Genomic DNA, 16,576 nt, shown 5'->3' on the forward strand with positions numbered 1-16,576 from the left:
TGCTCTTTGTCGCCATCGCTAAAACATAGATTCCGGGATGTACAGAATTTCAGTAATGAAAAGGTTTTTCATTTGCATTCAGATGAACATTGTGTTTGTTTGCTGCTAATACTGCAATTTCAGTTGCAAATATGAAACATAGCCAAAAGGAAAAACAAACCTTATTAATGACGTGTCTTTTAAACATTATAAATAAAAATGACAATTCAGCATGTACCATATCTTCACAGACCTGAAAAATGTCTCCTGGACCATTAAATATTATGAATGTAAAGGGCACATTCAATAAAACACTTGATGCAGTCTCTCAGAGACCCCATGCTCAAGGTGGATATTATGCCCAAGGTAGTTATGCACAGCATCACGTTGTAATGAGAGGTGAAGAGGGTTTGTTCTCATTGTTTCTGGCAGCCAGATTCCAGCAGGGAGATGGTTGGGTATTTGCAGAGAGTATGTCTCAGTGCGTGTTCTCAGAAAGGAAAAAAGGACTATCTGAAAGTCTTTGCAGGAGCATGATTTTCAGTTACTGGATTTGGCTAATGACCTAGAAAAATATATATATATTGCTACATTATTAATAGAGAAAAAGTTTTCAGACTGTTGCAGTTCTGTGTGTTTGCTCTCAGTGAAACATCCAGCTCTGAGAGCTGAATCATGATTCTATGAAAGAAATGGGATGACTCCTTTAACTCACTGACATACTCTCTCTACCGCATATCCATTTGTCACAAGTACAGTCATTATATTAATGTTTACTTAATGTGGGGCTTTTTTAAGCTCCACATTAAAGGATTAATAAAGCTTGTTTAGACTGGTTAGCAAAGCCAGAATTGCATTACTCAAGTATTTTACAAAAAATGAGGAAGCAGTCACTGATGTCATGGTTTCCACAGTGTCCCATGGTGGAGATTTGACAAGAACTCTTTGAGTAAGTTAATGCAATGTGAGTATGAAGCTGCCTAAATTAATATAGGGAATGCATAGCTTATGAGCTAGTATCTGATGTTTAGTAGAGGTCTTGTCCAGAGATACAGAAGTATGCTGTTCCTTCAAATAAAATTTGGTTTCAAAAGCTGGCCAGTGTCGTGGTTACCAGAACACTAGCTATCCCACTGAAATGCTTAAGAAAGCTTTGTATTCTCATTGCAATGTACAATGTAGTACAAGCTTTCAAATAAAACTATTCTCTAAAATATAAACAAAGTCTGAAAATAAAATTGTAGTTTTCAAATTTATGTGTGGAATTCCACTATAGAGAGCTTGTCAGTCCTGGGCAGCACTCCTCTAGGTTTTACCAGCAGGATATGTATCTGACTTTCCTACATTGTGGATCAGCTTGAGGTCTATTTTTTTCTCTTATAGTAATTTAGCTGTGATAAAATCTATTAATTTGGTCTTCAGGACACAGGTGCACAAACATGCTACTGGTGTAGCCTGCAATGAACATAAAATAGCTTACTCTTAGGAACCTGCAGGTGAGTTTGCCTGGAAGCAGTACATCCATGAAGTAGGAACATAATGATACTTAAACAAAATTCACCATGGCTACAGTTTTGGCAACTAAAATATTATACAAGTGCTGTTTGGAATGAAAGCTTTCAGGTGTTGGCTGCATTAGAACTGCTCTACTCCATGGTAATTTCCTTGTTTACCCAAACATTTATTGAATATAATGCACAGGCAGAAACAAACTGTATGATAACCAGAAAAAGTATGGGGAATATACAGTTAACAATAAGTGTGTAGTGCAGAACCACGAAACAACAGAAGAAAAGAGCATGTTTAAAAGCAGTGCTAATGCTGAGCATTCACATTTACTATTAAAAACAAGTTTATCTCATTTTTTCTCAGGTGCTTTTTCTTTTAAAATAACCACCTGTTATAGCAAGGAATAGGACAAGGGCTGAGGTTAAATAATGACTAGAAGCAGGAAGCGCATTAAGGATATGTGTATCAGAGAGGTGATAAAAGGACAGCAGAAGTTCTGGGGAAAAAAAAAAAAAGTGTGAGGGGGTGGCAGGCATGATCTGATTGTTTTCAGCATAGTCGTATATAATTAGAGAAAGCTTTTGTCATATGTTATGCCCTAGACCTGCAGTTCACTGTATGTGGCCCGCAAATCTCTTATGGCAAACTATCTGGCTTTCAGTTAGGAGCCTGAAATTGCACATTGGTTCTTCAGTAATTTTGAGGATTGACGCTAGTCTAAAGGGTTGTGGGACTGTTCTTTTGTGCAGTGATTACTGGGAGACTGAAGAGTGATTTCTAAGGTTCTGACGGGGAGTGTTTCGTGTGTGTGTGTGTGTGTTGTGTGTGTTTGTTGTTGTTTGGGGTTTTGGTGCTTTTTTCTTTTTGTTTGTTTGTTTTGTGACTGGAGGGGAAAGAATAAGTTTAGGAAATCCACTCTGTCGAAACAGAAAGAAACCTTCTGGAAAAAATCAAGAAACCTACTGAGTTTTGTGGGGTTTTGTCTCTTTTTTTCAATCTAGTGTTTCATCTTCACATGCATGAAGAAGGTACCTATAGTGGCAAATGATATGTTTTAAGCAAAATTTGGATCTGGCATCCAGTTCTTATCATCACTAGTTCTGATTACAAGCTCTGTAGGTTTTAGACAAATGTTCTCCTGACACAACTGATTTGTCTGCATTGCTCATTTATTTTCTCACAGGACACAGTGGTTAAACCACTTTGTTGTTCACATTTTTTACAGTGATGTAGAAATGTTTGCCCTAGGATCTGAGCCATGACCTCATAAGGTGGGAGAGGATTGTATAATAGCACAATGACACGCAGTTTAGGACTGCAGGATGTTGGAGTGGTTCCCCACAGTAAAGTAAATGGTTTGTTTTTAAATCATTACAACAGCCATATGCCAGTACTCTAGAAATTTCCATCCTTGTGAACATTTTTTTTTTTTTTTCTGGAGAGAAGCAATAGGAGAAAATTCAGTTCATGTATTTCCAGTTATTTTGAAATCTCCCAATTAGAAGTTCTTCAGTTAGCATTCAAGTCTAAAGCAGAAGCATTTTATTTCCATGTTTGACATAGAGAGAATTAGAAAATTGTTACATTATATTAGAAATATGTCTGCAACACTGCTTAGAACTTTAATGCTGGAAAATAACTTGTAGTATACACCAGGAAATAAACTTTTTTTCTTCCATTTCTGAATTTTTGCCTCATTCCAAGGATATATATGTGTCAATTAGTTCCTGTGGAGAAATCACAGTGCTGAATTTGTTGTTTTCTTGCCAAGATATTTGTATCAGACACATGCTCTCTTAGAATAACAGCCGAAACAGTAGAAGCTCAAGTTGGATTAAAGGAGCAACATAGAAAACTTCCTTCTAGGTGAACTGATTCTGTATGTTTGTCATTGGGGTGTTGGAAACATTGGTCTGGCTTAAATATTCAAATGGCTGTAATGGAGCTAAGCTACTAAATATTTGTGGAAAGAGGAAGTATTTTGGAACTGAGCTTTTTCCACTTTTGAAAACTCCAGCCTTGATAACTATAAAATTATTTGAAAATGAAAAGTCCAAATACTAAGAATTACAGCATAATTTAGATGGCAATGGACTTTTGCATACCGTCTAGTCCAACCACCTGCTCAAAGCATGTCTGATCAGAGCAGACTGCTCAAGACCTTGTCCGGTTGAGTTTTGAGAATCTGCAAGGATGGAGATGCCTGTTCTAGTGCTGGATAATCCTTGTTATGAAAAGGGTTTTCCTGATCTCTAACTAGAACCTTCTGTTTTCTAATTTGTATACACTGTCTCTTGTCCTGTCCCCTCCAGGAAGAATGTAGCTTTCCTCCTATCAAAATAATTGAGGAAGCCTCCTCTTTCTCAGGCTAAACCTGTCCAATTCTCTCAGCCTCATGTCATGCTTTCTGCTAAGTATTAACAGTAGGATATTCTACTTGAAGTTAAAAGTCAGGGGTATGCAACCTCTTAAATTCCACTTCAGAATTTTCTGTGAGCGATGTTGTGCTTCAGATGATTAGATCTGTATATTCTTTCATTCCTATATTGGCACTAAGACAGGTTTTTTTACATGCAAAAGCATAAAGCATGCTGCCTCTGTCTGGGAGTAGCTATTTTCTTTTGTCACAAAAGTTAATGTTTTGTACCAGTCTTCCGGTAAACTTCTGCTTCTTAACAGATCCGTTCACATACACATTGAAAGTCATGTGGAAAGTTATTATCAAAATGAAAAAAATCCAAAGAAAGGCAAAATCATTTAAAATCATTAGGTCTCCTTGCAGAGAAGAATTTATTAAATATCCAGTCTTAAATGTAATAAAATAATAAATATAGGGAATATACCTTGACAGTAAACTGGTTGTATTAATGTAGAACACTTCAAGTAATGATTTATGAATGATGAGTCAGACTTGGAATTCAAAACTTGTTTGACAAAACAGAGCAAACAATATAAAGATTTCGTGTGATTAAATTGCTTATTGCTTAAGCTCAGTTTGTTATTAGTTTTTGTTAAATTAATCCAAAATAAAATCAAATCCAGATTCAAGCCCTGGACCTTCTTTATAATGATCTGAATGCAGTCAATTAGAATCTACGTTCTCTAGCTTTGAGGCTCATTAAAATTATACTTTTCCATGAGAAATTCATTCAGTTATGAAGAGATTGAATCAACAACTGGCATTTTACAGTGAGCTTTGAGCTTTCATTTAAGACATTTAATTTTAGTAAATCTTTGATGATTTTAATATGTCTAGCTATACATAATTTACTATGTATCATATCTAACACAGGTCTGGCTAGCCTTTTTGGCTTTTTGTAATACAGGAATTTTACAAAGCTCAAAGTGGGGCTTCATCTACGTTATAAACTGGGAAATGCCATCTTTCCATTTGGGGTCTGCTCCAGATGTGAGAGCCCAGTGACAGTGGCAGCCAGACAACCTCAACTGAAGCAGCTGACACGAAGGCAGCAGTTCATATTGCAAGACCCAAGATCCGGCTGTCTTTTGAAATCTACTTGCAGAGCGTTATTTCTGTCTGAATGGTCCTTGTAAGCAATGTGTGTGTGTTTGTAGGTACCTGGGGACCTCCTTTCAGGATAGTTGTATACTAACAGGGCTTCATGTCGCTGACTTTTTCCTTTGCAGACAAAGCTAGGTAGTGTATTATCATGTTCATTGAAATTGCTTAACTAGAGTGGTAATGTTAAGGTAGTATTCAATTTATTTTACCTGTTTGTTTGTTTTTTTTTTAAACAATATATTGCCTAGAAATAAGGAGAACAGGAGAACCTTGTACTCAGTCAGTTGTCCTTGTACAAGGTGGAAGTGCCCCTTGAATTTTCATTTGTGTTTAAACTCATACAAAATGTATCTTCCATATATATAGTAGTCAATAATTCCATATGTATTTTATATTTTGTGATTAATATATATGTATATCTTCTGAATCTTGACATTTCCTGTGAAGTTGAAAAAAATCTAAGAAAAGTAAAGAAACTCATTTCAAATTTTGTTAATTCTTTGCTTGACTGTATGCAGTTTGTAATTTTATACATCTTTATTACATCACCTCTTCTTCCCAAAGACTAATTTATTAACTTCCTAACTTCCTCACAGGAAAGTTTTTTTTATTGTTCAGATTTTTCTGAGTAATCTCAGGATTTTTGTACTGTCTGGTATATTAACTGAAAATGGTTTTGCATATTTAGATTAAATGTTTTTTTCAGTAAATAGTCAATATTCAACTTTCCTACTATTATCACCTTGTTTACCTTTTTTTTAAGCCGACTTCTTTTTTTAAATTACTTAAGTACATCCAACTGATGTTTTAATTGTTTTTTTTTCTCCAAGCTGGTGTTTCAATCTTAATCCCAAGATTCTTTAACAAGTAATTGGTTTCTTTGTACACATATCTACAGCGCCAGTTTTATTAGGTGAAGGTCAGATGAGCCAGTTAATTGCAAAACTAACTTTGCCTCGTAGTAAACTAGTTTGAATGTGTTTCCTATTCGTATAGTAATACCTACTAATGTTTTGTGTGTATATTTGAATTTTTTTTTTACACGTGTGGATTTTGGATATACAGGATAGCCTAAGTAGCTTATGGTCCCTTTAGTCTCTATGACCACGTTAGGCTGAAATTCTTCTGTTTCTTGCATAGACTCAGAACCGTATGAAGCTGATGGCTGACAACTATGAGGACGACCACCTCAAATCCTCATCCCATTCCAACCAAACCAACCACAAGCCCTCCCCAGACCAGGTAAAGTGTCTCTCTTTTTCTCTTGTCAAGTAATTTTACTATGGTGGCTGATTATTTTGAGTTATATGTAATTTTCCCCAACATGCTTGCAGTATCTTGGAACAAAAATGGCATTCCACAGTGCAGTTATAAAGCAGAAACTGATGTTGCTGTTGTGCCGGCTTCCTTGAAAACTCCCAAAATGTGAACAAACAGTTCCTGGTACCAAGCTGTTATTAAGTGGGTGGAGAAGAGGGGGCAGACAATGAAAGAGAAGAAAGAAATGCTACTGTCTTAAAATGCAAGACTGGAGTCCTGTGTAGCATATTCAGATCTAATAACTCGGGTTTGCTGCTTGAATGTGTGGAGTGTCCAGGACTGTTTCTTGTCTTCAGTAGCAGGAAATCATGCTCCAGGATCAGCTTTCTGATCTATGCATTGCATATGAGCAGTTCCCTTCATTTCCCATGAGGAAATCCTGGCCTCTGTGCCAAATGAGCACAGACTACTCCCTCACAAACTCAATGGGCCATGAACTGAAGGAAAATCAATTTACCATCTCCAAGGCAGTGAGGAGCCTCTTGTGTCATTTACGAAGCACAGCCGTGTGTTTGATAACTATCAGAAAGATTATCTATCCCTTGGGTAGCACAGAGAATGCCAACGTAATTGCATATCCCATGTTGTAATCTCATCCATTCCAATTTAATTAAAATATTAGCGATCATTAATCACTGCCTTGACAAAATGAAGGAATGTTTGGCACTCCTCTTTGCCCTCTGGCTGAGCTAGAAATTGTTGAGAACTGAGGGAAGGCATCTCATTCTAGACCTTTAAGCACCAACCTTGTGAAATACAGAAATTGAGTAAGGTACTGAGTTATGAGGAAAATGGAGGGGTGGTATATATATATATATATATATATATTCACCTTGAAAAAAAACACAACACAAATAATTAATATTTCTCTTTATGTCTGTATCAGAAAATAGTAAGGGATGCAAAGGAAAGCAGAAAAATTCTCTTTTTCAAAGCAACTTCCTTCTGCATCTTGTAATACCCTCCTCTAAATGATAAAGAAAGAACTACAAATTGAGCATCTTTAACTTTCCTGAAATGTTTTTGGAAAATGTTGGTTTTAGCTCCTTCAGGAAAGTTGCAATTGTTAAGGCTACAAATTAAATTGCTTTCCTAACTGTGTTTTAGATGAAATATTAGAATATCTGTTGTTTCTGAATTGCAAGTGTGGAGTGAAATGAAGCCATTTCCACGGTGTAACTGTAGTACATGCTTGCAAGTGAAGGCAGTGTAGCATTGACAGATTAAATGAAAAGATTAAATATTTAAGGAAGTTCTTGCAAAGGCCTCAAAGACAGGGCAGCTGGAAGGAGAGGGCAGGAGGAGGGTCCAACTGTACTTTTCCTTTTGCATAGGGGCATTTTAAAAGTTAGCAAAGCCTACAAGAAAGCAAAGCAAGCTGTACCTCAAAGTGTAACTTTGAATATTGTGTAAGGAATTAAGACCACACTTTTTACTACTATATGTACTTACATATGTGCTTTAAATACTAACCAACTCTTTATTTCATTCCCACGCTGCTCTGGGGCTTTTCTCCCAATGTCACCTCTGCACCACTAGGATGAGGAGGAGGGTATTTGGGCATAACCAGTCAGATGCTCTTAGCTCAGCCATTTTGTTCAGAACGGTGAGAATCAACTTCTCTTGCCATTAGAAAAGTTTCCAACAGTCACTCTGCCATCTTGCTGCTGCGTGCATTGTGAAACCGGGGCGTACCCCTTCTCCCTTGCTTGCATAGTCTCTGCATGTGGGTGTTTCTTGTGTGTTTATTTGTCATTTGCGATTTTCTTCTTCTAATAATCATGTCATTGTTTCATGATGTTGTGGGGAAAACTTTCCCGGGCATGTAATTGAGTTTATATGCAAAGCAAACTCTTAGTACATATGAGAGAACAGGAAATGTCTCTCATAATTTATCATTAACTTCACGGAGGAAATGTTTTCAGTAAGATTCTTTTTCAAAGTAGTTTGCACTGTAGCCAAATCTATGTATGCTTTTTCGATTCTGGTTGGTAAAAAATTTGCTCAGAGATAATGTTCCTCCTGCAGATAATGTTCCTCCTAAAGGTTTTAAGCATGTTGAGATCTGCTGCTGAGATTGCTGCCATGCAGGCTGACCTAAATACTCACAAATATTTATCAGCTCAGAACAGATGATTCTTGATACTGACTCAGAATATAAATCGTCTGTAAATTTGAAGGTAAAGAGTAACATCCCCTTAAGCTTCCTCTCTTCCTCCCATATCTTCCATTCTTTCAAAAAAAAATGGGGAAGAAATTGGTAGCTCTTTGTCATTTAAACTGCGTTTTGTTTCCCTATATCTGCCCCTATACTTTTATCTTTTCTGCTGTCAAATTGTCTCTGCAAAAAAAACAACACACATTTCCGGAACAGAAGGCAGTGCACAGGACAGAGACATTTTCTAGCAAAGAAGAAAACATGCTTTCCTGTCCAGGAGCCTTGAGATTCAGAGCTGCAAAGATCAAATATGGATTATAAGGCTACAGTGCATAGAATTAATTTAAGCCTTGTAGTATCAATTTTAAAGCAAAATAAATTTATTTAACTACTTAAAGTATTTTAAAGGATTGAGAAGTGATGATATTAGTTTAAAAAATTATATGGAACTTTTTCATGTATCCTTAAGAAAAAATATTCCACATGAGTTTCTTTGTAGCTTTTCTCAGAATTTGATTTTTCCATATCAATTATTTGTAAGAAAATTCTTCTGAAAAACTCTGTGGAAATTATTACTTTAAAACAGATTTGTAAAAAATAAAAAGAAAAAAGAAAGAAAGAACAAGTTACTCTCATCTCTTCACACTTGCTCAATTAACTGCAGGGTTATATGTCTGTCTGACTATAGATCAGATATGTCTTTTCAAGTCAACCATCTGAAAATTTAATCCAACTGTGGCATTGTCAAACTTGAATTTCATGCCTTGGGGTTTGAAGTGAGAAAATCTCTTAGTGAAAAAAACTATGCTTCATTAATCTAGACTCATTGTTGATTTTGCGTTCTTTTTGAATCACTGCTCTTGTAATGGTTACGTGTTAGTATATGATGCTAAAGGTTTTAGAGAGAATGCTTGTAAAGTTTTGCTGAAGCATGGCAATTAAACAGGAATGATCAGGTAAGAAAACGATGAAAAGAAAGAAGACACTTGCAATCAAGGTAGGGATTATTCTGATTTTCATTCCAGAGCAAAAATGAAGATTATATAACAAACACTGATAGAAAGATCTTTCTCTTTTTTTCTCCCATCTACTGATTCATCTATGAATGTACCTGTGCTAAGAGAATGACTTCTTAGTTTACTGAATTAATAGGTGCTCCTCATACCAATTAAATATGTTATATGCTTTTGCTTTGTACTTGAGGCATTTTCCTTAGCTTCCACATTATGACAGCAGAGCAAGGAAAGCGTGTTACAGAATATCCTAGTGAAAATAATGAGGCACCCAGCATCCTCACCTAACAGGCATCCCATCTGAGAAACACGTCAGTCTCAAGTCTGTCTTGCATACATCAACAGAGAAAAGCTTAAAGCCGATTGATGCCTCCCAAGCCTGTTATTCCTAACAAAGTACATGTTTTTATTATGATATTCCACGTACATTCAGAGAAAAACTCCTCCTTCCCTTTGTAAAGAGAAGATTTTAAGCCATGAAGTACTTAAATCTTCATGTGTTAAATGGAATGTATATGTTACAATGACTTTCAAATAGTGCCTAATACTGTAAGACTTGGAGATAATTTTATTTTTGCAAGATTCCTTTAGGTCTGAAGATGCAATCTTCTCTGGTCAATACTGAAGATAATGGAATTCACCAAAATATGTACAGTAACAAACTACATTATTTATATATATATATTACAAAAGGCCTTTTCCCTTCTAAATTCTGGAATTGACTGAAAATGTTAATGCTAAAATGACAGCACTATCAGATACAGTTCCACTGAAATGCAGTATTACTTCTAAACATATGCGCCCTACCTGTAGTTTTATAGAATGGTAATTTACAGTTCAGTGTAAATACCAGCCTTTTTCTGTAGGACAGATTCTCTCATTTCCTTTCTGTCTGAATTTCTCATGACTCCTTTTATTCCCCAGATGGAGCTCTATGCTTCTCTATATCCAAGCATATTCAAATGTGCTTTCTCATGAGGGTACCCCTTTGTCTTTCTCAAATACTAAAATGGTCTGGCCAATGGCTTAATCAGTTATTACTTTTATCAAAATTAAAAGGGATTTAAACTTTATGATATCAAATACATATTAACGATATGTATGTATGCATGTGTATATTCTTGTAAACATGTGCCGTGCATATGCTATATTTGGGAAAGAAGCAGCAGAGCTTCCATACATAAATTTCTCAAGCTGCTCTACTCATCTAGCTTTCTTGCTAAGTACAGCCATGCTATCTACTATGTGAGAAAGTGTGAGCATGGTTCAGAAATCTGCTTGTGTTAACTCTGCACATCAGAAAGAAGAACTGATTTTGTTGGATGGCTGTTGTGGGTATAGGATAACATAAAAGCTGTCAGAAGAGTGAAAGGCAATCAGAATGAAGGACACATGGAAAAGCAAGGATAAGTTAAAAGTGCTAAGAGTAAGAATACAGAAAGAGCAAAAGTGAAACTTTGAGAACTGAGACATTTATTCCAGTTTATAATTTATACATACTATGTCTGTGTTTTTGAGCGTGCATGCCGTTATATAGCATTCCTCTTCCCATATTCCATGGCTCTGGCTTGCAGTAGAAGTTGGAACCTAAGAGATGCCATCACCATACAATTTTGGAACTCATTCTGTGGAAGCATTTTCTAATAATGATTGCCAAAAAAATCTGAAGTCACGGATATGCCTGCTAAGGAGCAAAACATTTGGCTTTGCTGTGCTTGAATTCCAGGAACAAAATTTGAAAATTAATTTCATGCTTATTAAAGTAACAGCGTAATAGCCAAAGAGCTAGCATTAAACTAGAGCACATAAAATTTTCTTTTTCAAGATGATGAAAATATTAGAACATTACTATTACTGTAAGAAAAAAAAATTTTTTTGCAAGACAAAAGACCTCTTTTTGTGATGTTTTTCTAATACTTGAGTTTCACAAATTTTAACACAGAAACAATAAGTACTGTGAGTTGACTCCTGAAGACATTAGCATAATTTAACACATCTTTTTAAGATTTCAGAGTTAATGTCTGTGGTGGAAAGAGGAGGGTGACAGAACAGGAAAATATTTAAATTGTTTTTGAGAACTGAAAAACAGTCAACTCAAGTAAATTTTATAGATTTCTTTTCAAAAAATGCAAATTATAATGGTGACATCAACAGATTACGTATGTATTGCGTAGCAAAGGCTATATTTTTAATTTTGTAATTGGCTTTGCTTAAGGTTTCCCTGTAGACAAGAGTCATCCAAACTTAAGAACTGGGAAAAAAAAAAAAAGAAGTCATCAATATGTTTAATGGGCTCCTCAGTAGAGGAGGGACATGGAACTACTGGAGCAAGTCCAGAGGAGGGCTACTAAGATGGTTAGAGGACTGGAGCACCTGTTGTACAAGGACAGGCTGAGAGAACTGGGCCTGTTCAGCCTGGAAAAGAGAAGACTGAGGGGAGACCTCACCAATGTGTATAAATATCTGAGAGGAATGTGTCAAGAGGATGGAGCTGGTCTCTTTTCAGTTGTGCCCAGCAACAGGACGAGAGGCAATGGGCACAGACTGAAGTACAGGAGGTTCCAGCTGAATATGAGAGGGCAATTCTTTACTGTGAGAGTGACAGCACTGGAACAGGTTGCCCAGAGAGGTTGTGGAGTCTCCTTATCTGGAGATACTCAAAACCAGCCTGGATGCCACCCTGCGCAATGTGCTCTAGGTGATCCTGCTCAGCAGGGGGTTTGGACTAGATGATCTTCAGAGGTTCCTTCCAACCTTGGCCATTCTGTGATTTTGTGAAACGAATTGTTTGATTTTTTTTTAAGGTATAGTTTCTCATCATTAGATTATAATATTCTAAAGGACATCTCTTGTGAATAAATTGTTTCCAAAAACAGTCTTATACTAAATAGACATTTGTGACTATTCAAGGGTAATGTAGCTTGAATGACCTTTCTGTGTTCCTTCTGTTGGGATAAAGGTATTAAAAAGTCTTGAGGTGAAAACAATAGAAAGAGTTATGCTCCCAGAGAAGTTGATACAAGCAGATGCAGACAAAAACAACAACTGAATGCTCAAGCTTGTAAGCCATGTTTCTGGTGTCTGAAGACCAATTTTCTCTCACCCTCAGGAATGCCCCAGATGAACATTCATGATTTCCTTTTTCTTTCTTTTGAGGGGGTATTTATTTATTTCCATCTGACAGCTGAAAGGAAATGCATAAGCATGGGCACCTAGTCAGTCAGCACACCTAGCTATTCATACAGATTTAGAGGATGATGGCAGAAGTAGGAGACAAATGACAGTAGTCTGAAGAGCTGTGGCTAGTATGATGGTAGAGTAAGAGGGACAGAAGTAATGATATTGAGGGAGATAGGATAGGACATCTCAGGACTTAATGCAACCCTTACCACAGTTGCTAACACCCATGAACTTCTTATTGAGAACACTGCAGAAGAAAAAGTGCCTGTACTTTGAGAAGCTTGAGAGGAATACTCATTTTTTTCATGCACTCTTTGGTGCTTGAATAAATATACTGATTTCCTTCAGCAAAGGATATATCTTATTCATGATGAGATCCATTTTCAGATGATTACATGGACATTCATTCACTGCATAAATGTGATCTTTCTCTCAACATGAAGCACATTTTATGCTTGCAGAATGTAGAGGGCTGCTCATCCTACTGTCACAATTCTTTTAGGTTCTCAGTCTTGTCACTTACTACACTGTGAGCTAATAAACTTCTCTGCAGATGCTTTTTAAATAAATTTATTTTCAGTATGGTCTTTTTAATTGTTAGGTCAAAAAAATCAAGCTTTCATGCCTGACTCATATTACAACATACTTTACTGGATGCGGTACTAGACCACGATTCAGAAGATAAATTCTTTCCTGGCATTGTCTCCCACCACTCGCTTCTTTTCTTTCTCTCTGTCTCAAATTCTGTAATCGTAAAATGAGCTGAAGTTTTTGTGAAGTGTAAGTTCTGCTTGGGAAAAGTGCTACATAAGTGCTAGGTAATATTATTACACAACGTCCTAAAACTGTGTTGTTACAGTGGTATAATGGTGATTCTGATACCTCATTTTGAATTTGTTCCCAAAATTGTGTTAGATTTGTGTTCAACTTGATTTATTAATTATTTTATTTTTCTTTCCAAGATCCTATTCCTTCACAAAAAAAGGGATAATAACCCATTAACCCATGTGTTAAATATTTGAAGGAGCTCCAATTATAGCATACTGAACAAAGCTCTTTAGACAGCTCTCTCCCTTTTCATTGTCATCTTTTGTTTTCCGAAGGGTTATTTCTTCCTCCATAAAAATCTACAAATTAATTGTGTGGTGTATCTGTATTATATCTGTTATAGTTCTTTCATATGTGTAAAATCACTGTGAAAGAATGTGCCTTGCCTTAGAGACATTCACTGTGCAAAATTTGAAGGCGGCTACATGAAATAATCTTACTTTATTTAAACATTATCGCTTGGCCTGACTGAGAGATAAGATGCCAGATTTGTTTTGTCATACTGTAACAGTCAGGACTCCTCACTCCCACTTTCCAGATGGGCTAAACTTGTAGCAGTAAGAACCCTGGTGCGATGCACTCCAATAAGATGATGTAACTAATTAATCCTTACAAGGGTAGCACTTTGAATACAGTTGTCCTGGTTAATCACAGGACCTGCCTTCCATCCCTGCTTTTCTGGAGTCCTGTTTATGTGGGCGTCATTGTTAATTATGAAACTGAAAGACTTCTCTGCCATCAAGCTCAGGCAAGGAGGCACAAGGAGGGTGCATAGACTGACAGCTGTTCACTCAAGAAGTACAGTTCAAAATCAAAATGTTTGATTTACCTATCAAACAGTTATCTATTCTTTTCAAGACTTTTCAAGCATTTTGACTGTAATGACTGAATAATGAAAAGCCTTTTGCAGTGACTTTCTTATTTCAGTGTAAGTAACAATCCCATCTCGTTGGAGTGACCAATTTAAGAGAGAGTGATATCAACCTTAGTATTTTGTTATATGATTAATGTTCTGTCATCCCAGTTTGGAAACCATTCCTTTCCACCTTCTCTCTTATTCTGTTCCTGTACTGGCATGCAATCTTTTAGCCAGTAAATAGAGTATTGTTAGACTGGGATGGGCCAGCCTGAGAAGAATGCTATCCTTAAAAAGGCATTAAGTTCTGCTCCCAGTCCTTTCCCTGGGAACAGTTCTTTTGTTAGCTTGGTTTTTTAACTATACTATTTTGCTATCTTAGTAACTATTTTATATTGGAAGAATATATTCTCTGTCCAATAATGTTTTATCTACCAGCACAAAAGAATTGATCTTGATACACTGTTAGTCTTCTTTCTGATCCCAGAAAGATAAGGCTAAGATTTCCAGATGGAATTTTGTAATCTGCAGTTCTGGGATGAATTAAGCACTCACAACAGAGGTGTAACTGGATTGTATCACTGTCTTCCTATTATTCTTACAGATCAAAGTAGAACACAAATAGATACTTATATTCTAAAACATTCAAAACAGATGGCTGGTTTCTTTTTGTAGAGATTTGAGCTTTTCAGCAAAACAATTGCAAAGAGGCTATCATTCATATCTACCAAATCAGATTATTCCAGGTCTGTGTCTTATTTTCTTTTCTGATTTACAGCTCAATATGTTCTTCTACTCACAGCTTGTTCTTTGTAGCAAGTAAGAATTCTATACTCAAACATTTTTATTTGTTTCTGGCTGCTTCCAGGAGAGCGTTGTCACTTACAGACTTTTTTGATAGTCTGTACTATCTCCCAATTACTTAGTCATTTAGATTTCTTATAGCCTTCATCCACATGCCAGTGTGCAACCATGGAGGAAGCTTCTGCTCACTGTGAGTATGCTGTTGGTAGCATAAAGGAGAGTGAAGTTGAGCTCTGGCACTCATAGACGGGATAGAGACAGGAGTGGAGTAGCTGCAGCCAGCCGGGGTGTGCCAGTGCAGTTTGGAGAAAAGAAATGAGGGAGGATGAACAGCATTAGAGTAGAGAAAGAACCAAGCCCAAACCTGCTTTCCAATTTATTAACTATGAAAACAAGCTTGAGAGAAATATGACTAAAATAAAAACTGATAAGGGCATGTAGCCAACCTAGACGCTATATTTTCCTGGCTGGTGAAGTTTGTAATTACTGACAGAGATGCCAGGTTCCAACTCATAGTAGTCTCACCACAGGCAATCCAACTACATCTGTTAATTTAATGCAACTTATAGAGAAGAATTTATATAGATATTTATATGTGTATATTTATATTTATTGATGGAAATTTGCATTTGAATGGAGAGCAAAGAATTCCACAAGGAAATCTTGATGACAGACAAACCAGGCAGACTGTGACTTCATGTGGCTTTGCTTTGAAAGTGTCATGTAGCAGGTAGAGAGCTGAAACAACTGAATGAAGACTCAGTGTTAGAGAGGGACAAGACGAAGATTCGTATCACCCATGAACAGGGAGGTTATAGTTCATCTGAACAGGAAGAGCACTGATTGTGTTCTCTGGTAGACTACTTAAGAAATGCCTTCTGTTTTCCATTAACAATGTATCAGACAGCAGGGAGACGAAAGAATGCAGTCCCTGATACATAAGCATTCACATGGACAGATTCTCCCAGTATATGTGATAAAATTTTCGGCTTTCAAACAAAAGCATTTTAGCTGCTGTTTCCTTTTATCTCTTGTAATAGGAAGAAGTAATAGACAAACTACAGCATAGCAAGGAATATATGTGCTTTCTTGTTCACTCTTAATAAGAGAATGAGTGCTAGAAAATTTTAACAGATTAAAAATACAAGCAGGTTGATGTTACATATTCTCAAGTTGCAATATTCTTGTGATGAAGGAATCTGAATAAAATGTGTTCTGTGAAATCAAAACTTTCACTTCCTTAATTGCATCTTCAGAAGTTTGATCAAGAGGATGCTTTTTTAAGTCCACGGTTTCATTGTACAAGCTGTGAGCACTTTGCTTGTTGAACCATTTTCATTTGCTACAGGAATACTTCTTTTTTTTTCTTGATGATATCCTAATTTTCAGTATCCCAAGTTTGACTA

The 16,576-nt window shown here is 36.4% G+C and overlaps 1 protein-coding gene across 13 annotated transcripts in view; it reads left to right on the top strand.

Moving 5' to 3' along the window:
• ERC1 (ELKS/RAB6-interacting/CAST family member 1) overlaps positions 1-16,576 on the top strand; it is a 296,379-nt gene that overhangs the window by 261,372 nt on the left and 18,431 nt on the right. For 8 of the 13 annotated variants that reach the window (XM_032208161.1, XM_032208143.1, XM_032208195.1 and 5 more), the window contains one exon: positions 6,152-6,253. In XM_032208161.1, the coding sequence (XP_032064052.1) occupies positions 6,152-6,253 (102 nt within the window). Of the gene's footprint in view, positions 1-6,151; positions 6,254-7,870; positions 7,938-16,576 lie in introns of all 13 variants that reach the window. The other 5 variants (XM_032208215.1, XM_032208222.1, XM_032208238.1 and 2 more) reach the window with 1 other exon arrangement.

Source organism: Aythya fuligula, chromosome 1 (genome assembly GCF_009819795.1).
Source record: "Aythya fuligula isolate bAytFul2 chromosome 1, bAytFul2.pri, whole genome shotgun sequence".
Classification (NCBI taxonomy): Eukaryota; Metazoa; Chordata; class Aves; order Anseriformes; family Anatidae; genus Aythya; species Aythya fuligula.